The sequence below is a fragment of the Ranitomeya variabilis genome, chromosome 5 (genome assembly GCF_051348905.1).
Source record: "Ranitomeya variabilis isolate aRanVar5 chromosome 5, aRanVar5.hap1, whole genome shotgun sequence".
NCBI lineage: Eukaryota > Metazoa > Chordata > Amphibia > Anura > Dendrobatidae > Ranitomeya > Ranitomeya variabilis.
In genome coordinates this window covers 192,182,681-192,207,993 of record NC_135236.1, presented here as the reverse complement: position 1 = coordinate 192,207,993, position 25,313 = coordinate 192,182,681, and the positions used below count along the sequence as shown (strand labels likewise).

At 47.0% G+C, this 25,313-nt stretch overlaps 1 protein-coding gene across 1 annotated transcript in view; it reads right to left on the bottom strand.

Moving 5' to 3' along the window:
• USP8 (ubiquitin specific peptidase 8) overlaps window positions 1–25,313 on the bottom strand; it is a 110,554-nt gene that overhangs the window by 50,519 nt on the left and 34,722 nt on the right. The window contains exons 8-9 of the mRNA XM_077263671.1: window positions 15,510–15,672; window positions 59–203 (exon numbers count right to left, since the gene is read on the bottom strand). Coding sequence (XP_077119786.1) covers window positions 59–203; window positions 15,510–15,672 — 308 coding nt within the window. The remainder of the gene's footprint in view (window positions 1–58; window positions 204–15,509; window positions 15,673–25,313) is intronic.

The window sequence follows — 25,313 nt, the reverse complement described above, 5'->3', positions numbered from 1 at the left end:
CTAGATATTAAAAAACCCCACACAAATTATGAAATGTTTGAGATAAAACTTCACTTACATGACAGGACCGCGCTTTCATCTTTCTTTCTTCTAGGCACAGATACTTTCCCATTCGTGGTGTACATTGGATAGGAAAAAAGCCAATTTTCATAGCCGCCATCCAATACCAAAGGCTCACTTTTCAGGATGGCTTTAGTTTCCCACTATAAAGAAAGAATATACAGGTGGATATAATGTAATGTTTATCCATGTATCAGACCTCCTGGAACACGGGGGAAACCAGAGATCTCTCAAAATGTGGGATAAACGTCTACATCACTAAGACTATGTTCTTCTCTGCACAATTTTGAGCATTATGGCCATTGATTTACATTTATCAATGTTCTATAATAATAATAATAATCTTTTATTTATATAGCGCCAACATATTCCGCAGCGCTTTATAATTTACTCATATCATCACCGCTGTCCCCGATGGAACCAAAGACCCCAGCGCTGCAAGGCTGCAGTGCTAACCACTGAGCCACCGTGCTGCCCAGTGATGATCTGATCAGTTTTGCTCCACAATAAATCATTAATTCATCGCTGACCATTTTGTGCATTTAAATTGGGATCTTATAGTTTCTATCTTCCAGCTAAAGAGTAAATGTAGTGCAACAGAGGCTCAGTCAAATGTAGGGATTTAAATAATAATCCCAAACTTTAATCAAGTCACAAAAGATAGTCTAAAGACCCCCATACACAACAGACCAACGCCGGCCAAACCCAGGCCCAGCGACAGTATAACGTGTATGGGGGCCTCCCGACTCTCCCCCAATAGAGAATGTTAGGAGAGAAGGGTCTGGGATATCAGATTTTGAACTGACGATCCTTCAGGACATAAGCCTGTCCATGGCTCTCTCAGATGACAGTCCAACGTGTATGGAGGAGGCGGGAGAGATGGCTGCCAACCGAGCCATCATTCTGCTGACAGCTTTCTATGTGTACGGGGCTCGTAAGTCTCAAACAAGTATCAGTTTACGTATTCATGGACATGAGGCCATGTTGGGATTTATCGCACCAGCATATTTATCACTGCAGTGGAAGATTGTGGGGTAAAATTTCATATTTTTTTTTACACCAAACCCCAAAATGAATGGCAATACTAGTGAGGGGATAAGCTCAGTTAGCAACATTTTCTATGCATGTTCCTGATACAACCAGCAATTTCAGAAACGTTGCAGAGAAGGCAGGAGTTAATGTCATGCCGATCGCCTTGATCTTGGCTGTAAATGGATGAGGGCTGAGGCTTAATGCCATTGTAACCTGCGGAGATTGCCTAACAAACAGGTCATTCCTGCATGTGTTGTGGCTGTTGAACAGTAAGGAGTGTTTTTTCTGCAGAAACAAGTATTTGCAGGGCACCAAAACATGCACACATACAGTGCCTTGCGGAAGTATTCGGCCCCCTGGAACTTTTCAACCTTTTCTCACATATCATGTTTCAAACATATAGATACCAAATGTAAATTTTTGGTGAAGAATCAACAACAAGTGGAACACAATTGTGACGTTGAACAAAATTTATTGGTTATTTTAAATTTTTGTGGAAATTGAAAAACTGAAAAGTGGGGCGTGCAATATTATTCGGCCCCTTTACTTTCAGTGCAGCAAACTCACTCCAGAAGTTCATTGTGGATCTCTGAATGATCCAATTTTGTCCTAAATGCCTAATGATCAATATAATCCACCTGTGTGTAATCAAGTCTCCGTATAAATGCACCTGCTCTGTGATAGTGTCAGGGTTCTGTTTGAAGCACAGAGAGCATCATGAAGACCAAGGAACACAACAGGCAGGTCCGTGATACTGTCGTGGAGAAGTTTAAAGGGAACCTGTCACCCCCAAAATCGAGCCCACCGGCATCAGGGGCTTATCTACAGCATTCTGTAATGCTGTAGATAAGCACCCGATGTATACTAAAAGATGAGAAAAATAGGTTATATTATACTCACCTGGGCAGGCGGTCTAATCCGGTGGGCGTCGCGGTCCGGTCTGGGGCCTCCTATCTTCATAAGATGACGTGCTCTTCTGATCTTCACGATGCGGCTCCGGCGCAGGCATACTTTGTCTGCCCTGTTGAGGGCAGAGCAAAGTACTGCAGTGCGCAGGTGCCGGGAAAGGTCAGAGGCCTGCACACTGCAGTACTTTGCTCTGCCCTCAACAGGGCAGACAAAGTACGCCTGCGCCGCAGCGTGAAGACCAGAAGAGGACGTCATCTGATGAAGATGGGAGGCGCCGGACAGGACCGCGACACCCATCAGACCGGACCGGGACCGCCCCTGGGTGAGTATAATCTAACCTCTTTTTCTTATCTTTTAGGATACATTGGGGGCTTATCTACAGCATTACAGAATGCTGTAGATAAGCCCCTGATGCCGGTGGGCTTAGCTCACCCTCGATTTTGGGGGTGACAGGTTCCCTTTAAAGCCGCATTTGGATACAAAATGATTTCCAAAACTTTAACCCCTTCACCCCCAAGGGTGGTTTGCACGTTAATGACCGGGCCAATTTTTACAATTCTGACCACTGTCCCTTTATGAGGCTATAACTCTGGAACGCTTTGACGGATCTTGGCGATTCTGACAATGTTTTCTCGTGACATATTGTACTTCATGTTAAAGGTAAAATTTATTCGATATAACTTGCGTTTATTTGTGAAAAAAATGGAAACTTGGCGAAAATGTTGAAAATTTTGCAATTTTCCAACTTTGAATTTTTGTGCCCTTAAATCACAGACATATGTCACGCAAAATACTTAATAAGTAACATTTCCCACATGTCTACTTTACATCAGTACAATTTTGGAACCAAAATTTTTTTTTGTGACGGAGTTATAAGGGTTAAAAGTTGACCAGCAATTTCTCATTTTTACAACACCATTTTTTTTTAGGGACCACATCTCATTTGAAGTCATTTTGAGGGGTCTATATGATAGAAAATACTCAAGTGTGACACCATTCTAAAAACTGCACCCCTCAAGGTGCTCAAAACCACATTCAAGAAGTTTATTAACCCTTCAGGTGTTTCACAGGAATTTTTGGAATGTTTAAATAAAAATGAACATTTAACTTTTTTTCACACAAAATTTATTTCAGCTCCAATTTGTTTTATTTTACCAAGGGTAACAGGAGAAAATGGACCCCCAAAGTTGTTGTACAATTTGTCCTGAGTACGATGATACCCCATATGTGGGTGTAAACCATTGTTTAGGCGCATGGCAGAGCTTGGAAGGGAAGGAGCGCCATTTGACTTTTCAATGCAAAATTGACTGGAATTGAGATGGGACGCCATGTTGCGTTTGGAGAGCCCCTGATGTGCCTAAACATTGAAACTCCCTACAAGTGACACCATTTTGGAAAGTAGACCCCCTAAGGAACTTATCTAGATGTGTGGTGAGCACTTTGACCCACCAAGTGCTTCACAGAAGTTTATAATGCAGAGCCGTAAAAATAAAAAATCATATTTTTTCACAAAAATGATCTTTCCGCCCCCAATTTTTTATTTTCCCAAGGGTAAGAGAAGAAATTGGACCCCAAAAAATGTTGTGCAATTTGTCCTGAGTACGCTGATACCCCATATGTGGGTGTAAACCATTGTTTGGGCGCATGGCAGAGCTTGGAAGGGAAGGAGCGCCATTTGACTTTTCAATGCAAAATTGACTGGAATTGAGATGGGACGCCATGTTGCGTTTGGAGAGCCCCTGATGTGCCTAAACATTGAAACTCCCTACAAGTGACACCATTTTGGAAAGTAGACCCCCTAAGGAACTTATCTAGATGTGTGGTGAGCACTTTGACCCACCAAGTGCTTCACAGAAGTTTATAATGCAGAGCCGTAAAAATAAAAAATCATATTTTTTCACAAAAATGATCTTTTTGCCCCCAATTTTTTATTTTCCCAAGGGTAAGAGAAGAAATTGGACCCCAAAAAATGTTGTGCAATTTGTCCTGAGTACGCTGATACCCCATATGTGGGTGTAAACCATTGTTTGGGCGCATGGCAGAGCTTGGAAGGGAAGGAGCGCCATTTGACTTTTCAATGCAAAATTGACTGGAATTGAGATGGGACGCCATGTTGCGTTTGGAGAGCCCCTGATGTGCCTAAACATTGAAACTCCCTACAAGTGACACCATTTTGGAAAGTAGACCCCCTAAGGAACTTATCTAGATGTGTTTTGAGAGCTTTGAACCCCCAAGTGTTTCACTACAGATTATAACGCAGAGCCGTGAAAATAATTTTTTTTTTTTCTCAAAAATGATTTTTTAGCCCCCAGCTTTGTATTTTTACAAGGGTAACAGAATAAATTGGACCCCAAAATTTGTTTTCCAATTTGTCCTGAGTACGCTGATACCCCATATGTGGGGGGGAACCACTGTTTGGGCGCATGACAGAGCTCGGAAGGGAAGGAGCGCCATTTGGAATGCAGCCTTAAATGGATTGGTCTGCAGGCGTCACGTTGCATTTGCAGAGCCCCTGATGTACCCAAACAGTACAAACCCCCCACAAGTGACCCCATATTGGAAACTAGACCTCCCAAGGAACTTATCTAGATGTGTTGTGAGAACTTTGAACCCCCAAGTGTTTCACTACAGTTTATAATGCAGAGCCGTGAAAATAAAACATCTTTTTTTTCCCACAAAAATGATTTTTAGCCCCCCAAATTTTTATTTTCCTAAGCATAACAAGAGAACTTGGACCCCAGAAGTTGTTGTTCAATTTGTCCCGAGTACGCTGATAACACATATGTTGGGGTAAACCCCTTTTTGGGCGCACGGGAGAGCTCGGAAGGGAAGGAGCACTGTTTTACTTTTTCAACGCAGAATTGGCTGGAATTGAGATTGGACGCCATGTCGCGCTTGGAGAGCCCCTGATGTGCCTGGACAGTGGAAACCCCCCAATTCTACCTGAAACCCTAACCCAAACACACCCCTAACCCTAATCCCAACGGTAACCCTAACCACACCCCTAGCCCTGACACACCCATAATTCTAATCCCAACCCTAATCCAAACGTAAATGTAATCCAAACCCTAACCCTAACTTTAGCCCCAACCCTAACTTTAGCCCCAACCCTAACTTTACCTCCAACCCTAGCCCTAACCCTAACCCTACCCCTAACCCTAAACGTGACTGAAATACGTGGCACTGAAATACGTGGCACTGAAATACGTGGCACTGAAATACGTGGCACTGAAATACGTGGCACTGAAATACGTGATACGTGGCACTTAAATACGTGGCACTGAAACACGTGGCACTGAAATACGTGGCACTGAAATACGTGGCACTGAAATATGTGGCACTGAAATACGTGGCACTTAAATAAGTGGCACTGAAATATGTGATATGTGGCACTTAAATACGTGGCACTGAAATACGTGGCACTGAAATACGTGGCACTGAAATACGTGGCACTGAAATACGTGGCACTGAAATATGTGATACGTGGCACTTAAATACGTGGCACTGAAACACGTGGCACTGAAATACGTGATACGTGGCACTGAAATACGTGGCACTGAAATACGTGGCACTGAAATACGTGCAACTGAAATACGTGGTACTAAAATATGTGGCACTGAAATACGTGATACGTGGCACTGAAATACGTGGCACTGAAACACGTGGCACTGAAATACGTGATACGTGGCACTGAAATACGTGGCACTGAAATACGTGGCACTGAAATACGTGGCACTGAAATACGTGGCACTATGACTGTCAGAAAATGTTCATTAAACGGTTAGGGGTGAGGTTAGGGGTAGAGTTAGGGTTAGGGTTTGGATCCCTTTATCACCTTGATGGTGGTGGGTGGCTTTTCAGTGTGTTTTCTGTTTTTTTCGATAAAAATGCATGCGTTTTTAACGCAAACGCATGTGCTTAAAAACGCAAGAAAATACTGCAGGTTGTATTTCTGAAAATGAACGCATGCAGAAAAAAACCGCATGCGTTTGAAAACGCGACCAAACGCGTACAAAAAAACCGCATGCGTTTTCAATGTTAAATATAGGGAAAAAACGCATGCGTTTTTTTGTGCAAAAAACGCTGCAGACAAAAACGGAAGTGTGAAACCAGCGACGCTTTTTATAGCAAAAAAGTTTTTGCGTCTCCACATTTTGAGACCTATAATTTTTCCACATTTGCTCCACAGAGTCATGTGAGGTCTTGTTTTTTGCGGGACGAGTTGACGTTTTTATTGGTAACATTTTCGGACACGTGACCGTTTTTGATCGCTTTTTATTCCGATTTTTGTGAGGCAGAATGACCAAAAACCTGCTATTCATGAATTTCTTTTGGGAGAGGCGTTTATACCGTTCCGGGTTTGGTAAAATTGATAAAGCAGTTTTATTCGTCGGGTCAGTACGATTACAGCGATACCTCATTTATATCATTTTTTTATGTTTTGGTGCTTTTATACGATAAAAACTATTTTATAGAAAAAATAATTATTTTGGTATCGCTTTATTCTCAGGACTATAACTTTTTAATTTTTTTGCTGATGATGCTGTATGGCGGCTTGTTTTTTGCGGGACAAGATGACGTTTTCAGCGGTACCATGGATATTTATATCAGTCTTTTTGATCGCGTGTTATTCCACTTTTTGTTCGGCGGTATGGTAATAAAGCGTTGTTTTTTGCCTCGTTTTTTTTTTTTTTTTCTTACGGTGTTTACTGAAGGGGTTAACTAGTGTGGCAGTTTTATAGGTTGGGTCGTTACGGACGTGGCGATACTAAATATGTGTACTTTTATTGTTTTTTTTTTTTAATTTAGATAAAGAAATGTATTTATGGGAATAATATATATTTTTTTTTTCATTATTTTGGAATATTTTTTTTTATTTTTTTTTACACATTTGGAAATTTTTTTTTTTACTTTTTTACTTTGCCCCAGGGGGGGACAATACAGATCGGTGATCTGCCAGTTTGCATAGCACTCTGACAGATCACCGATCTGAGAGAAGTGCAGGCTGCTTCACAGTGCCTGCTCTGAGCAGGCGTCTGTGAAGCCACCTCCCTCCCTGCAGGACCCGGATCCGCGGCCATCTTGGATCCGGGTCTGGAGCAGGCAGGGAGGGAGGTAAGACCCTCGCAGCAACGCGATCACATCGCGTTGCTGCGGGGGGCTCAGGGAAGCCCGCAGGGAGCCCTCTCCCTGCGCGATGCTTCCCTGCATCGCCGGCACATCGCGATCATGTTTGATCGCGGTGTGCCGGGGGTTAATGTGCCGGGGGCGGTCCGTGACCGCTCCTGGCACATAGTGCCGGATGTCAGCTGCGATATGCAGCCGACACCCGGCCGCGATCGGCCGCGCTCCCCCCATGAGCGCGGCCGATCGGCTATGACGTACTATCCCGTCGGCGGTCATACGGGCCCACCCCACCTCGACGGGATAGTACGTCAAATGTCGGGAAGGGGTTAAACATCCCAAGGAGCACTGTGCAAGCGATCATATTGAAATGGAAGGAGTATCATACCACTGCAAATCTACCAAGACCCGGCCGTCCCTCTAAACTTTCATCTCAAACAAGGAGAAGACTGACCAGAGATGCAGCCAAGAGGCCCATGATCACTCTGGATGAACTGCAGACATCTACAGCTGAGGTGGGACAGTCTGTCCATAGGACAACAATCAGTCGTACACTGCACAAATCTGGCCTTTATGGAAGAGTGGCAAGAAGAAAGCCATTTCTCAAAGATATCCATAAAAAGTGTTGTTTAAAGTTTGCAACAAGCCACCTGGGAGACATACATGTGGAAGAAGGTGCTTTGGTTAAATGAAACCAAAATTGAACTTTTTGGCAACAATGCCAAACGATATGTTTGGCGTAAAGGCAACACAGCTCATCACCCTGAACACACCATCCCCACTGTCAAACATGGTGGTAGCAGCATCATGGTTTGGGCCTGCTTTTCTTCAGCAGGGACAGGGAAGATGGTTAAAATTGATGGGAAGATGGATGGAGCCAAATACAGGAACATTCTTGATGAAAACCTGTTGGGAGTCTGCAAAAGACCTGAGACTGGGACGGAGATTTGTCTTCCAACAAGACAATGATCCCAAACATAAAGCAAAATCTACAATGGAATGGTTCACAAACGTATCCAAGTGTTAGAATGGCCAAGTGAAAGTACAGACCTCAATCCAATCGAGAATCTGTGGAAAAAGCTGAAAACTGCTGTTCACAAGCAATCTCCATTAAACCTCACTGAGCTCGAGCGGTTTGTCAAGGAAGAATGGGCAAGAATTTCAGTCTCTCGATGTACAAAACTGATGGAGACATACCCCAAGTGACTTGCAGCTGTAATCGCAGCAAAAGGTGGCGCAACAAAGTATTACGTTAAAGGGGCCGAATAATATTGCACGCCCCACTTTTCAGTTTTTGAATTTCCACAAAAATTTAAAAATAACCAATAAATTTCGTTCAACTTCACAATTGTGTTCCACTTGTTGTTAGTTCTTCACCAAAAAGTAGGAATTAGTCCTACCGGTAAGTATGTTTCCAGGAGTCCATCATGACAGCACCACCAGGAGGTTGTCCTTCTTATCCTTGATAGGGACAGGAAACACAGAAGAGGTTAAATAGCCCCTCCCCACCTCCACCCCTCAGTGATTTTCCAAGTACCACACCAGGATGGATGCAACTCTATTTTATTGAAATTCCCTTCTTCCCATGTTTACATCACATATCAGAGGGGAACTCAAGGGAGGGTATATAAGGGGTGCTGTCATGATGGACTCCTGGAAACATACTTACCGGTAGGACTAATTCCTACTTTCCAGGACGTCCCTCCTGACAGCACCACCAGGAGAAATACCAAATAACTCCTTTATTTTTTAGGGCGGGATTACAGCCTGGAGGACTTTCCTCCCAAATGTAGTCTGTTGATTCACAGTTACATCTAACTTATAATGTCTACAAAAGGTATTTGACCTCGACCATGTTGCAGCTCTGCATATTTGGTCCATAGAAGCCCCAGCGCTTTCTGCCCATGAGGCTGAGATTGCTCTCAACGAATGTGCCTTGAGACTTTCTGGAGGAGTTCTTCCTGCCGAGATATAGGCTGCCGTGATGGTAGATTTAATCCATCTTGCTAGAGTAGCTTTGGATGCTTTTTTCCCCTTGTTTTTCCCGGTCATCTGGATGAAGAGGTTAGAGTCAATTCTCCAGCTATCTGTAATCTCCAAGTAGTGTAGAATTGTTCTTTTTACGTCTAGAGCGTGGAGAAATCGCTCTTTGTCATTACTGAAGTTCTGGCAGAATGTAGGTAGAACAATCTCTTGACTTCTGTGGAAGTCTGTAACCACTTTAGGAAGGAACCCGGGATTTAGTTTAAGGATGATACAGTCATCCTGGACTTTTAAGTATGGATGTTTAATAGAGAAAGATTGGATCTCACCAACGCGACGTGCTGACGTTATTGCCACTAGAAAAAGGGCTTTAACCCCTTCCCGACATGTGACGGAATAGTACGTCACATGTCGGGACCCCCGCTTTGATGTGCGCTCCGGCGGTGAGCGCACATCAAAGTCGCGACATGTCAGCTGTTTTTTACAGCTGACATGTGCGCGCAATAGCGGCGGGTGAAATCGCGATCACCCGCCGCTATTAACTAGTTAAATGCCGCTGTCAAACTCAGACAGCGGCATTTAACTACCGCATCCGGCCGTGCGGCCGGATATGAGCGCATCGCCGACCCCCGTCACATGATCGGGGGTCGGCGATGAGTCAGGAAGGTAACCATAGAGGTCCTGGAGACCTCTATGGTTACTGATCGCCGGTGGCTGTGAGCGCCCCCCTGTGGTCGGCGCTCACAGCACACCTGCATTTTAGCTACATAACAGCGATCTGATGATCGCTGTTATGTAGCAGAGCCGATCGGGCTGTGCCTGCTTCTAGCCTCCCATGGAGGCTATAGAAGCATGGTAAAAGTAAAAAAAAAAAGTAAAAAAAAATGTGAAAAAAAATAAAAAAAATATAAAAGTTTAAATCACCCCCCTTTCGCCCCAATCAAAATAAATCAATAAAAAAAAAACCCAACCTACACATATTTGGTATCGCCGCGTTCAGAATCGCCCGATCTATCAATAAAAAAAAAGCATTAACCTGATCGCTAAACGGCGTAATGAAAAAAAAAATCGAAACGCCAGATTTACGTTTTTTTGGTCGCCACGACATTGCATTAAAATGCAATAACGGGCGATCAAAAGAACGTATCTGCACCAAAATGCTATCATTAAAAATGCCAGCTCGGCACGCAAAAAATAAGCCCTCACCCGACCCCAGATCACGAAAAATGGAGACGCTACGGGTATCGGAAAATGGCGCAATTTTATTTATTTATTTTTTTGCAAAGTTTGGAATTTTTTTTCACCACTTAGGTAAAAAAGAACCTAGTCATGTTAGGTGTCTATGAACTCGTACTGACCTGGAGAATCATAATGGCAGGTCAGTTTTAGCATTTAGTGAACCTAGCAAAATAGGCAAGCAAAAAACAAGTGTGGGATTGCACTTTTTTTGCAATTTCACTGCACTTGGAATTTTTTTCCCGTTTTCTAGTACACGACATGGTAAAACCAATGATGTCGTTCAAAAGTACAACTCGTCCCGCAAAAAATAAGCCCTCACATGGCCAAATTGACAGAAAAATAAAAAAGTTATGGCTCTGGGAAGGAGGGGAGCGAAAAACGAAAACGGAAAAACGGAAAAAGCTCCGGGGGTGAAGGGGTTAAGTGTTACGGCTTTCAGGTCTGCCTGACCTAATGGCTCATAAGGTGCTTTACAAAGTTCATTTAGCACTAAGTTTAGGTCCCAGGGAGGCACTGAACTGCGAATTGTAGGCCTAAGTCTCTGAATGGCCTTGACGAACCTCACTATCCAAGGATGGGAGGCTAGTTGGAAGTCATAGAAGGAACTGAGGGCCGAGATCTGTACCTTCAGTGTACTAGGCCTTAGTCCCTTATCGAAACCTGACTGGAGGAAGTCTAAGATTTTTGGAATATCTGGACCATGAGAGACCGATACAGGAACTGTACTCTGAGAACAAAACTTTTTCCATATCTTCCTGTATATTGCGGCAGTTACCGGTTTCCTACTGTTTTGAATAGTAGCAATGACTGGTTCTGAGAGGCCTTTTGATCTTAGGATCTCTTTTTCAGGATCCATGCCGCTAACTGTAGAAGGCCCGGGTTTTGATGGACTAGGGGCCCTTGAGACAGAAGGTCTGGTACCGCTGGTAGATGGATTGGATCCTCCCAGGACATGCTCTTTAGAAGAGGAAACCAGCTCCTTTTGGGCCAGTATGGGGCTATCAAGATAACTGATGTCTGGCTCTCCTGAATCTTCCTCAATACTCTCGGTATTAGGGCCAATGGAGGAAAAGCATAAGCCAACTTCATGTCCCAGTTCTGAGCTAGCGCATCTATTCCCGATGGTCTGTCTCCTGGGTTTAGTGAGAAAAATCTTTTTGTCTTTGCGTTCTTCCCTGAGGCAAATAGATCTACTTCCGGGAAGCCCCACCGTTGGGTTATCTGGAGGAAGATCTGGTCGTTTAAGGACCATTCTGTAGGACATAGTCTCTGCCTGCTTAGGAAGTCGGCTACCTGGTTTTTGGTTCCTTTCAGGTGTATCGCCGTTATTGATCTGACGGTCTGCTCTGCCCAAGAGAATATTGTGTTCGATAGGTCCTGTAAGTGACGATGCTTTGGACCTCCCTGGTGAAGTAGAAAGGCTACTGTAGTCGAGTTGTCTGAAAAGACACGGATATGTTGGTCTTTTAACCTTCCCTGGAATGCGTTTAAGGCCTCCCAGACTGCCCTTAGTTCTCTGTAATTTGAAGACCTGGTTTGTACTGATACGGGCCAAGTCCCCTGGGAGTAATTCCCTTCTATGTGTGCTCCCCAGCCGCTGTGACTTGCATCTGTAGTGATATTTACCGACGGAGATGTTCTCCAGGGTCTTCCTTTCCCGAGATTTCCTGTTATGGTCCACCATGACAGTGAACCTTTTGTATCCAGGGATAATCGTATTTTGTTGTCCAGGGTTACGTCCCTGCCGTCCCAAAGCGAGAGGATCTCTTGCTGCAGGGGTCTTGAGTGATACTGGCTCCACTGGACGCTGGAAATACAAGAGGTCATTAAGCCCAATACTCGCATGGCTTTCCTTATGGATGTTTGCTTTTGCTTTTGTAATTTTTGGATTTCTTTTTTGAATGACTCCTGCTTGTGAAGTGGGAGGTACGTATGTTCCTGAACTGAGTCTAGGATTACCCCAAGAAATGATTTCCTTGTTTCGGGTTTGAGGCTTGACTTTTTGAAATTTATTAGCCATCCTAGCTTTTCCAGGAGTGAAATAGTTGTTGATAAGTTCTCTTCCATCTGTTGTGGAGAGTCCGCTATGAGCAGGATGTCGTCTAGATAAGGGACGGTAAGTATCCCTTTCTCTCTCAAGAACGCCATCACTTCTGCCATGAGTTTGGTGAATACTCTGGGAGCAGACGAGATGCCGAAAGGTAGACATGTGAACTGATAGTGCAGGATTTGGCCCTGGTCTTTTATGGCGAATCTGAGATACTGTTGGTGTGAGGCGGAGATGGGAACCTGATAATAGGCACTTTTTAGGTCTAATGTGCTCATTACTGAACCTTCCCGGATTAGAGGTATTGCAGATTTGAGAGATTCCATTTTGAATCGTTTGTAAGTAACTGACCGATTCAGAGGTTTTAGGTTTATAATCGTACGGAATTCTCCGTTTGGTTTTTTTATGGAGAATAGACTCGAGTAGTGTCCTCTGAACCTTTGGGCATGGGGTACCGGAATGATGGCTTTTATCTGGATAAGTTCCTGAATATCCTTCAGAAGTCTTTGCTGAGTCGATAAAGACTGGGTCTGAGTTAGGCAAAATCTTTTGGGAGGTGTTTGGCTGAACTCTATTTTGTATCCTCGTTCTATCAAACTTAGGATCCATGGGTTCTGAGAGATGTTTTGCCAACCTTGTAGGAAGTACTGAAGCCTTCCCCCCACTAGATTGGCGTCATTGTTTATTAGATCTTGATTTTTGGTCTTGAAAGGTACCTCTGCCTCTACCACCTTTCGGGTAGCTCCATCTTCCACCTTTCCCTTTTCCTCTATAGTCCTGTCTGGGATGGAAACGAGACCTACGAAAGGGCGGCGTGTTTTTTGGTTTTTCTTCTGGGAAACCCTTTTTCTTATCCGCTGCTTTTTCAAGCAACTCGTCCAGTACTGGACCAAAAACGTGAAGGCCAGAAAAGGGTATTGAACACAGTTTGTTCTTTGACTGTGTATCGCCGGACCATGATCTGAGCCACAGAGCTCTTCTCGCTGCATTGGATAAAGCATTGTTCCTTGCAGCAAACCGCACTGACTCTGCCGAGGCATCGGCCATAAAGTCTGTTGCCATCTTTAGGAGTGGTAAAGATTTTAGAATCTCGTCTCTAGGCGTTTTATTATTAATCTGGGTCTCAAGTTTCTCTACCCACAGGGACATTGATCTGGCAACTGAGGTGGCCGCAATATTGGTTTTCATGACAGCAGCCGAGGCCTCCCAGGCCTTTTTGAGGAGATCTTCAGATCTTTTGTCCATAGGATCCTTGAGACCCGAGGAATCCTCAAAAGGGATGGCGGTCTTTTTTGAGACCTTGGCTACGGGTATATCCACTTTAGGAACAGATTCCCAGATTTTGGTCTCCTCTGGATCAAAGGGCAGGCGATATTTGAAATCTCTTGGGACTATCAGTTTTTTCCCTACATCGCCCCATTCTTCTAAGATCATTTCTTGAATATGACGATTTACGGGAAACACTCTGCTTCTACGAGCTCTGAGCCCCCCAAACATTTCGTCTTGGACTGTAAGGGGTTCTGTGGCCTCCTCTACTCTCATGGTATCTCTGACGGCCTGTAGTAGTGTCTCAGTGTGTTCAGAAGAAAATAGATATCTCTTCTTTTCCTCTGTGAGGATATTTGAAGAGCGTTCTCCCTCCATGGAATCGGATACGGAGTAGGCTGAAAGCTCCCCTTCTTCTGAACTAAGATCCTGCTCCCACCTAGGTCTCTTAGGGTGGGGAGAATCGACTGGCAACAGCGCTGATACTGTGGACTGTACTTCTTCCCTGATCATAGTTTTAATACTATCCAGGAGGGAAGTCTGTTCTCCTTTAAGAAGTCCTGCCATGCATTTATCACATACTTTCTTGCTATGCCCCTCTGGTAGCCTGCTGGAGCATAGAGGGCATTTTGTCCTGCGCTTTTGGCCTGATGCTGGGCGGTTGGACATCCCCTTATCCTGCAATAGACATAGAGAGGCCCTATAGCTTGTGTTATGATATGTGATGCAGACCCCCTTTGTATAACTTACATGATCGGGGGCGAGCTCTGAGGACAGGTTTTCCTGACGATCTGCACTCTCCATTTCACTAGGAACAGTGTGCAGTCAGATGTTTCTGATTAAATAGGGCTCTCACCTGTCTTCAAAACATCTGATTCGTCCTCCTTCCGAGCTCAGCTGCCGGTGATTACTGCGGGTCTCTGACGCCCACTGCTGCTGGGCGGGGATTCTTTTCTTCAGCTGTTATAATACAGCCTGACGCCTGCTTCCGGCGTCCCCCGAGCTGCCCGGGAACGCCACCGGAAGTTCCCATTGGTGGTTACAGCGTCGCTGCAGCGGCGCGCCCCAGAGACGCGGCACACACGCCAGTGCGTCGCCTCGGTGACGCGGCACGCCAGAGACGCGGCGCGCTCTGATGACGCGGCGTCCCGATGACGCGGCACCCCTGACGACGCGGCGCGCTCTGATGACGCGGCACACCCCCCGCAGGCCCAACCCAGCGCGCTCTCCGGCGTGGGTTGGGAGAATCACCGCCGGTATCCGGGTTCAGCAAAAAGGTGCAGAGCCCTCTGAAGAGGGATGCACCGAAGTCGGGAGCACAGCTCGACCGGCGCTGAGGGACCTCCAGCGGTATCAGCGCTATTATGCGGCGCCCTGCACCGCCTGCTCAGAGCCCTCGGGAGAGGGATGAGACTGCTCCGGGAGCCCTGCTCGACCGGTTACGTGGATCTTCAGCACGGTAAGCCGTGCCATCGCTCCTCTGCGTCTGTCCCTGATAGGGACAGGAAAAACACTGAGGGGTGGAGGTGGGGAGGGGCTATTTAACCTCTTCTGTGTTTCCTATCCCTATCAAGGATAAGAAGGACAACCTCCTGGTGGTGCTGTCAGGAGGGACGTCCTGGAAATTTACATTTGGTTTCTTTATGTTTGAAGCATATGTGGGAAAAGGTTGAAAAGTTCCAGGGGGCCTAATACTTTCGCAAGGCACTGTATGTCAAGAGAGAAAAACTGCTACACTAGTTTATTTTTTCAATGTATTTTCCACATGGAGGGGAATAAATAAATGAGGGGAGAGAAGAGGGGGCTGAAATAAATGTTATTTCCAAGTTTTTTAAGTGTTCTGGTTTACCTTAAAAAGGGCATCTTTTAGACTATGGAGAGTTGTTCCAAGCTTTAAGTCATTGACTGAACTGAACCAATCCAGCAGAACAATGTAATCTGCGTGACTTCTGGTGCTCCATAAATGCTTTGATTCCTCTGGAAGGTCGCTCTCAATCCGTGTAGCTATAAATCTGAATGTAACACAATGTGACTTGTTAGTAAAATGCATGAAGATTCCAAACCAGCCAACCATACCCTAATAAAGACCTGAGTGTGAAACTCAACAACGGGAACATTTTGAAATATTAAACGTAAGCAATTTATAAACCAAAAAAACAACCCATACTAAACCAGCTAATAAAAATCAGGCTTTTTTCATATTCCATTAGCGTCTACATAATAAATTTAACTCCTTCATGCACACTGACGAGAGTGTATGTCAAAGTCAGGGCACATGAGAATGGAACGGGCACAGGTGCTGAACCAACACCATATTGGGCAGATGTCGGCTGTGTAAAGGCCCCGTCTCACATAGCGAGATCGCTAGCGAGATCGCTGCTGAGTCACAAGTTTTGTGACGCAACAGCGACCTCCATAGCGATCTCGCTATGTGTGACACGTACCAGCGATCAGGCCCCTGCTGCGAGATCGCTGGTCGTGTCGGAATGGCCTGGACCTTTTTTTGGTCGTTGAGGCCCCGCTGACATCGCTGAATCGGTGTGTGTGACACCGATCCAGCGATGTCTTCACTGGTAACCAGGGTAAACATCGGGTTACTAAGCGCAGGGCCGCGCTTAGTAATCCGATGTTTACCCTGGTTACCAAAAAAAACAAACAGTACATACTCGCCTTTCGGTGTCCCTTGCCGTCTGCTTCCTGCTCTCACTGACTGCCGGCCGTACAGTGAGAAGTGAGAGCGCAGCAGTGACGTCACCGCTGCGCTCTGCTCTCAGTGTACGGCCGGATCTCAGTCAGAGCAGGAAGCAGACGGCAAGGGACCTGGACACCGAAAGGCGAGTATGTAGTGTTTGTTTTTTTTGGTAACCAGGGTAAACATCGGGTTACTAAGCGCGGCCCTGCGCTTAGTAACCCGATGTTTACCCTGGTTACCCGGGTGCTGCAGGGGGACTTCGGCATCGTTGAAGACAGTTTCAACGATGCCGAAGTCGTTCCCCTGATCGTTGGTCGCTGGGGAGAGCGGTCTGTGTGACAGCTCCCCAGCGACCACACAGCGACTTACCAACGATCACGGCCAGGTCGTATCGCTGGTCGTGATCGTTGGTAAATCGCTAAGTGAGACGGGGCCTTTACACATCCAGTATCTGCAAGTAAAATCAGCGCTGATCAATGCTATTTAACCTTTTAGATGCCACTGTCAATTAGTGACATAGGTGTGAGGATACGGCTGCTTACTAAAGACTATAAGACTAATGGACGTAGAGTCCACAGCTCTAAGACAGAGACTTTTCAGCATGGAGCACCGGTTACATCAATATTATTGTACTTTAATAGTTAATTTGCTTGAAGGGTTTTATTAGTCATTTGCTTGCTCGTCAGTTCATCCTCAGGAATCAATGTTTCTATTCAGTGGCAGCCAGCAGAGAAAAGACGAGCAGGCTAGATCTTCTGAAAACCTAAAGGCCCCGTCACACATAGCGATTTACCAACGATCACGACCAGCGATACGACCTGGCCGTGATCGTTGGTAAGTCGCTGTGTGGTCGCTGGGGAGCTGTCACACAGACAGCTCTCTCCAGCGACCAACGATCAGGGGAACGACTTCGGCATCGTTGAAACTGTCTTCAACGATGCCAAAGTCCCCCTGCAGCACCCAGGTAACCAGGGTAAACATCGGGTTACTAAGCGCAGGGCCGCGCTTAGTAACCCGATGTTTACCCTGGTTACCAAAAAAAACAAACAGTACATACTCACCATCTGATGTCCGTCAGGTCCCTTGCCGTCTGCTTCCTGCTCTAACTGACTGCCGCCGTACAGTGAGAGCAGAGCGCAGCGGTGACGTCACTGCTGTGCTGTGCTCTCACTGTACGGCGGCACTCAGTCAGAGCAGGAAGCAGACGGCAAGGGACCTGACGGACATCAGATGGTGAGTATGTACTGTTTTTTTTTTTTTACATTTACGCTGGTAACAAGGGTAAACATCGGGTTACTAAGCGCGGCCCTGCGCTTAGTAACCCGATGTTTACCCTGGTTACCAGTGAAGACATCGCTGGATCGGTGTCACACACACCGATTCAGCGATGTCAGCGGGACCTCAACGACCAAAAAAAGGTCCAGGCCATTCCGACACGACCAGCGATCTCGCAGCAGGGGCCGGGTCGCTGGTACGTGTCACACATAGCGAGATCGCTACTGAGGTCGCTGTTGCGTCACAAAACTTGTGACTCAGCAGCGATCTCGCTAGTGATCTCGCTATGTGAGACGGGGCCTTAAGGCCAGACTATCACTCATCTGTATCAAGGTCTCACTCCCATTGTACTTTCAAACCTAGGCTCATTGTGTGGTTGGCTATAGATGACTCATGGGAGCCGTCACCACAAGAGGTCTCACATACAGTCCCAGCTGATGTAATATGCATTGTTCTGTGAGCTAAAGGAAATGTTTAAAGGTACCTTCACACTCACCAACTTTCCAACGAGAACGACAGCGATCCGTGACGTTGCAGCGTCCTGGATAGCGATCTCGTTGTGTTTGACACGCAGCAGCGATTTGGATCCCGCTGTGATATCGCTGGTCGGAGCTAGAAGTCCAGAACTTTATTTCGTCGCTGATCACCCGCTGTCATCGCTGGATCGGCGTGTGTGACGCCGATCCAGCGATGTGTTCACTTGTAACCAGGGTAAATATCGGGTTACTAAGCGCAGGGCCGCGCTTAGTAACCCGATATTTACCCTGGTTACCATTGTAAAAGTAAAAAAAAAAAAAAAAACAGTACATACTCATATTCTGATGTCTGTCACGTCCCCCGGCGTCCACAGGGTTATAACTGCTTTCGGCAAGAGCGCTGCTAATATGCACGCGCTGCTGCCGAGAGCTTCCCTGCACTGTGTCAGCGCCAACCGTAAAGCAGAGCACAGCGGTGACGTCACCGCTGTTACTGCCGGCGCCGCTGACACATTCAGTGCAGGGAAGCTCTCGGCCGGAGCGCGTGCATTAGCAACGCTCTTGCCGAAAGCAGTTTTAACCCTGTGGATGCCGGCGGGGGACATGAGAGACATCAGAATGTGAGTATGTAGTGTTTTTTTTTTTTACTTTTACAATGGTAACCAGGGTAAATATCGGGTTACTAAGCGCGGCCCTGCACTTAGTAACCCGATGTTTACCCTGGTTACCCGGGTGCTGCAGGGGGACTTCGGCATTGTTGAAGACAGTTTCAACGATGCAGAAGTCGTTCCCCTGATCGTTGGTCGCTGGAGAGCGCTGTCTGTGTGACAGCTCCCCAGCGACCACACAACGACTTACCAACGATCACGGCCAGGTCGTATCGCTGCTCGTGATCGTTGGTAAGTCGTTTAGTGTAACGGTACCTTAAGGGGCAGGAGAAAAAGATATGGGGTTGAATCAGGCAGTCGTTGGAGGGATTTTGATGGGAGAGGGTCCAAGCTGGGATGGATGGATGATCTGTGGAGTTTTGGAGATTGATTGTTGGCTGGAGTAGTATCCATGAGCTATGGTTGGGATATCCATTGTCTGGAGTAACATAGGCTGTGATGGCACACTATACCAGCTGAAGATACGAAGTCTGTGGGCCAACCAAAAGTTGGGAGACAGTGGGTATTGCCTGGTACGGGACCAGTGGAACTACCGATAACAGATTGTGAACTTGTGGACTGAGGACATTGTATTTTGGCCATCTACCTGGATTTGTTGTACAACCATGGATGTAAGGAATAAAAAAATAATTGCATTGTTAAAGGGCCACTGTCACCCCCCCCCAGGCGTTATAAACTGAAAGAGCCACCTTGTGCAGCAGTAATGCTGCAGTCTAACAAGGTGGCTCTTTTAGTTTTTGATTAAGTTATTACCGCAATAAAACGTTTTAAAAATTGGCCAAACGTACCAGCGATTGTACCGGGAGGCGGTCCGAAGCGTCCTCTATGAATCTTCAAACTGCCGTCACTCTTCTCTTCAGGGCCGATGGTACCCGCCCCCTTCGCGTTGTTGCTTCAAATCCGGCGCCTGCGCTGTGCGTGCCTGCCTGGGGCCTGCGCAGTCTTCTTTGGCCGTCATCACTCACACGCAGGGTGCCTGACTGCGTCTGTGCGGGCAGTGCGGCCGCCCTGTTACTGAATCCCCGCCCCGCACTGTGTTATTCATTATGCACACTGCGGGGCTGGCATTCCTGGGCATGCGCACTGCACTGCGCTGTTCAGGCCCTCCCCCAGCTCGGACGTTCTCCCTTGTCGGACGTTGCCCCTGCTCCCCCGCCTTCCGGCATTATTTTCGGCTGCCAGATTCCAAAATCTGGTGAGGATTAGTGTATATGGCGGCAAGCTGCTGTGTGCTTTGTCTCTCTCTATGTGTTTGTATGTTTTAATGCAAATGCATATTTACACCAGCAGCAATGAAAATTTGGTACTTGTGTGGGTGGCCATAAATTACAAAGCACTGATGATCAATACTGTTTTTTGGGGAGCATTATAGGTTTACATTGCGTTCGGGCAATACGTTTTGCGAATATAGCTAGCGTATTGCACCAGCGCAATGTCTTTAGCGGGATTGCTTTTGCCGATCCCGCTATCGCAGATCCACAATCTGCGCTAGCGAGGAACGGAGCTGGGACGCTGAAAGCAGCATCTGAGGTCCGACTGAAAATAACGGCACATCGCAAGGGCGTGCCTAAAAAATGGCATGCGCTAGCGATGCGATCCAGATCCTAAACACATTGCCGTCAATGGGTGCGCTAACGGACCCGTTGCATGGCGTAACTTGCGACAATCACGCCATGCAGCGTACTCCTTTAGCGTTAACCCATTAACGCTTAGTGAACCTATTCGTAACGCACTGAACATCACTAAAGGAGGAGGGGTCTGCATTATACCACATCAAAGAACAATAAACGTTGAGGGGTGACCATTATTACACCGTACTGCAGATCAATGCACGGTCAGGGGTCTGCATTATTATACCGCACTGATCATCAATAAACGGTGAGGGGGATCATTATTATTCCGCACTATAGATCTATAAACGGTCATGGTGGAGCATTGAGTGGAGCACTGAAATACGTGGCACTGAAATACGTGGCACTGAAATACATGGCACTGAAATACGTGGCACTGAAATACGTGACACGGGGCACTGAAATACGTGGCACGTGGCACTGAAATACGTGGCACGTGGCACTGAAATATGTGGCACTGAAATACGTGGCACTGAAATACATGGCACGTGGCACTGAAATACGTGGCACTGAAATACGTGGCACTGAAATACGTGACACGTGGCACTGAAATACGTGGCACTGAAATACGTGGCACTGAAATACGTGGCACTGAAATACGTGGCACGTGGCACTGAAATACGTGGCACTGAAATACGTGGCACGTGGCACTGAAATACGTGACACGTGGCACTGAAATACGTGGCACTGAAATACGTGACACGTGGCACTGAAATACGTGGCACTGAAATACGTGGCACGTGGCACTGAAATACGTGGCACTGAAATACGTGGCACGTGGCACTGAAATACGTGGCACGTGGCACTGAAATACGTGGCACTGAAATACGTGACACGTGGCACTGAAATACGTGGCACTGATCATCAATAAACGGTGAGGGGGATCATTATTATTCCGCACTATAGATCTATAAACGGTCATGGTGGAGCATTGAGTGGAGCACTGAAATACGTGGCACTGAAATACGTGGCACTGAAATACATGGCACTGAAATACGTGGCACTGAAATACGTGACACGGGGCACTGAAATACGTGGCACGTGGCACTGAAATACGTGGCACGTGGCACTGAAATATGTGGCACTGAAATACGTGGCACTGAAATACATGGCACGTGGCACTGAAATACGTGGCACTGAAATACGTGGCACTGAAATACGTGACACGTGGCACTGAAATACGTGGCACTGAAATACGTGGCACTGAAATACGTGGCACTGAAATACGTGGCACGTGGCACTGAAATACGTGGCACTGAAATACGTGGCACGTGGCACTGAAATACGTGACACGTGGCACTGAAATACGTGGCACTGAAATACGTGACACGTGGCACTGAAATACGTGGCACTGAAATACGTGGCACGTGGCACTGAAATACGTGGCACTGAAATACGTGGCACGTGGCACTGAAATACGTGGCACGTGGCACTGAAATACGTGGCACTGAAATACGTGACACGTGGCACTGAAATACGTGGCACTGAGTGCCACGTGCCACGTCAGTGCCACGTGCCACGTATTTCAGTGCCACGTATTTCAGTGCCACGTGCCACGTATTTCAGTGCCACGTGCCACGTATTTCAGTGCCACGTGTCACGTATTTCAATGCCACGTATTTCAGTGCCACGTATTTCAGTGCCACGTACCACGTATTTCAGTGCCACGTGCCACGTATTTCAGTGCCACGTGTCACGTATTTCAGTGCCACGTATTTCAGTGCCACGTATTTCAGTGCCACGTGTCACGTATTTCAGTGCCACGTGCCACGTATTTCAGTGCCACGTATTTCAGTGCCACGTGCCACGTATTTCAGTGCCACGTGCCACGTATTTCAGTGCCACGTGTCACGTATTTCAATGCCACGTATTTCAGTGCCACGTATTTCAGTGCCACGTACCACGTATTTCAGTGCCACGTGCCACGTATTTCAGTGCCACGTGTCACGTATTTCAGTGCCACGTATTTCAGTGCCACGTATTTCAGTGCCACGTGTCACGTATTTCAGTGCCACGTGCCACGTATTTCAGTGCCACGTATTTCAGTGCCACGTATTTCAGTGCCACGTGCCACGTATTTCAGTGCCACGTATTTCAGTGCCACGTGTCACGTATTTCAGTGCCACGTATTTCAGTGCCACGTATTTCAGTGCCACGTGCCACGTATTTCAGTGCCACATATTTCAGTGCCACGTGTCACGTATTTCAGTGCCACGTATTTCAGTGCCACGTATTTCAGTGCCACGTATTTCAGTGCCACGTGTCACGTATTTCAGTGCCACGTATTTCAGTGCCACGTGCCACGTATTTCAGTGCCACGTATTTCAGTGCCACGTGCCACGTATTTCAGTGCCACGTATTTCAGTGCCACGTGTCACGTATTTCAGTGCCACGTATTTCAGTGCCACGTATTTCAGTGCCACGTGCCACGTATTTCAGTGCCACGTGCCACGTATTTCAGTGCCACGTGTCACGTATTTCAGTGCCACGTATTTCAGTGCCACGTATTTAAGTGCTCCACTCAATGCTCCACCATGACCGTTTATAGATCTATAGTGCGGAATAATAATGATCCCCCCTCACCGTTTATTGATGATCAGTGCAGTATAATAATGCAGACCCCTGACCGTGCATTGATCTGCAGTACGGTGTAATAATGGTCACCCCTCAACGTTTATTGTTCTTTGATGTGGTATAATGCAGACCCCTCCTCTAGTGATGTTCAGTGCGTTACGAATAGGTTCACTAAGCGTTAATGGGTTAACGCTAAAGGAGTACGCTGCATGGCGTGATTGTCGCAAGTTACGCCATGCAACGGGTCCGTTAGCGCACCCATTGACGGCAATGTGTTTAGGATCTGGATCGCATCGCTAGCGCATGCCATTTTTTAGGCACGCCCTTGCGATGTGCCGTTATTTTCAGTCGGACCTCAGATGCTGCTTTCAGCGTCCCAGCTCCGTTCCTCGCTAGCGCAGATTGTGGATCTGCGATAGCGGGATCGGCAAAAGCAATCCCGCTAAAGACATTGCGCTGGTGCAATACGCTAGCTATATTCGCAAAACGTATTGCCCGAACGCAATGTAAACCTATAATGCTCCCCAAAAAAACAGTATTGATCATCAGTGCTTTGTAATTTATGGCCACCCACACAAGTACCTAATTTTCATTGCTGCTGGTGTAAATATGCATTTGCATTAAAACATACAAACACATAGAGAGAGACAAAGCACACAGCAGCTTGCCGCCATATACACTAATCCTCACCAGATTTTGGAATCTGGCAGCCGAAAATAATGCCGGAAGGCGGGGGAGCAGGGGCAACGTCAGACAAGGGAGAACGTCCGAGCTGGGGGAGGGCCTGAACAGCGCAGTGCAGTGCGCATGCCCAGGAATGCCAGCCCCGCAGTGTGCATAATGAATAACACAGTGCGGGGCGGGGATTCAGTAACAGGGCGGCCGCACTGCCCGCACAGACGCAGTCAGGCACCCTGCGTGTGAGTGATGACGGCCAAAGAAGACTGCGCAGGCCCCAGGCAGGCACGCACAGCGCAGGCGCCGGATTTGAAGCAACAACGCGAAGGGGGCGGGTACCATCGGCCCTGAAGAGAAGAGTGACGGCAGTTTGAAGATTCATAGAGGACGCTTCGGACCGCCTCCCGGTACAATCGCTGGTACGTTTGGCCAATTTTTAAAACGTTTTATTGCGGTAATAACTTAATCAAAAACTAAAAGAGCCACCTTGTTAGACTGCAGCATTACTGCTGCACAAGGTGGCTCTTTTAGTTTATAACGCCTGGGGGGGGGTGACAGTGGCCCTTTAACCTGCCTAGGTGATTTTTATAACCCACAACCTCAGATCTTCACAAGTGGTGGCAGCTGGTGGGATCAGCTATATCTGGACAGCATACCAGGGAAAGTTACTGAGCGGTGACTTGGCAGAAGAGATGGCAGACTCCATCTACAAGAGGCTCAAAAAGGAGGAGCTGAGAGCGCTTTGCTCTGAGTTTGAGCTGGAGTGGTTGCCGGAGGACAACTGGGCAACCCTAATACAATGCTTGGACAACCGGGACCCTGAACATCCACAGGAGGAGGGACCACAGCCCAGGGCCGACATCCAGATGGCGGAGGATCGACCGACTGAGCTGAGGCTGGACGCACTAGGAGAGCGGGCCACAGAGATAGAGCGAGCGGCAGTGTTAAGCGAATATCTAGGTGTGCATGTAACAGCACCCTCACCCGTCCAGAGCAGAGGACAGTGGATTACATGAGAGATGGGCTGCATCTTTAAGGTATCGGGATATACCACAGTTCAATGAGGACACCAGAGATATTGATGAACATCTCTGGTTATTGGAGAACCTCTGCCTGCTACATGAGGTGTCAGTCAGTGAACGGCCCAGATTTTTGAGCGTTGGCTAAACTGGAAAAGCAAGAGAAGCTTTAAATAACTTGTCTTCTGGGGATCAGAGACGTTACTCTACCATTCACAGCACATTAATAGAGAGGTATGCCATCACAGTTTGCTAACACACAACATACGGCATGCACTAGGTGGATAGAAGGACTGGGGGCTCGGGGAGCAGAACATGTCTTGAATATCTTCATGCTGGAACAATTTATGTCCAAGCTCCCACGTGACTTAAAAGAATGAGTAGCAGATAAAAAACCACTCGACCCGGGCTATGTGAAAGTACAGCCCCAGCGAGTCGCGAACAGGGGCTTACATGGAGGCCAGCGAGACCCATGGACTGGCAAGAGGAGGAACGGAGGGGATTTCAGACTTCAAAGAGGGGGAGGTTTCCCAAGCCCCCCCAGCGCGGCCCAAGTTGGGGCGAAGAGGGTTAAGCTGCCATAACTGGACGCATGGGCCACATTGCCAGGGAAAGCCGGGAAAGTTCTAGCCCACATCAT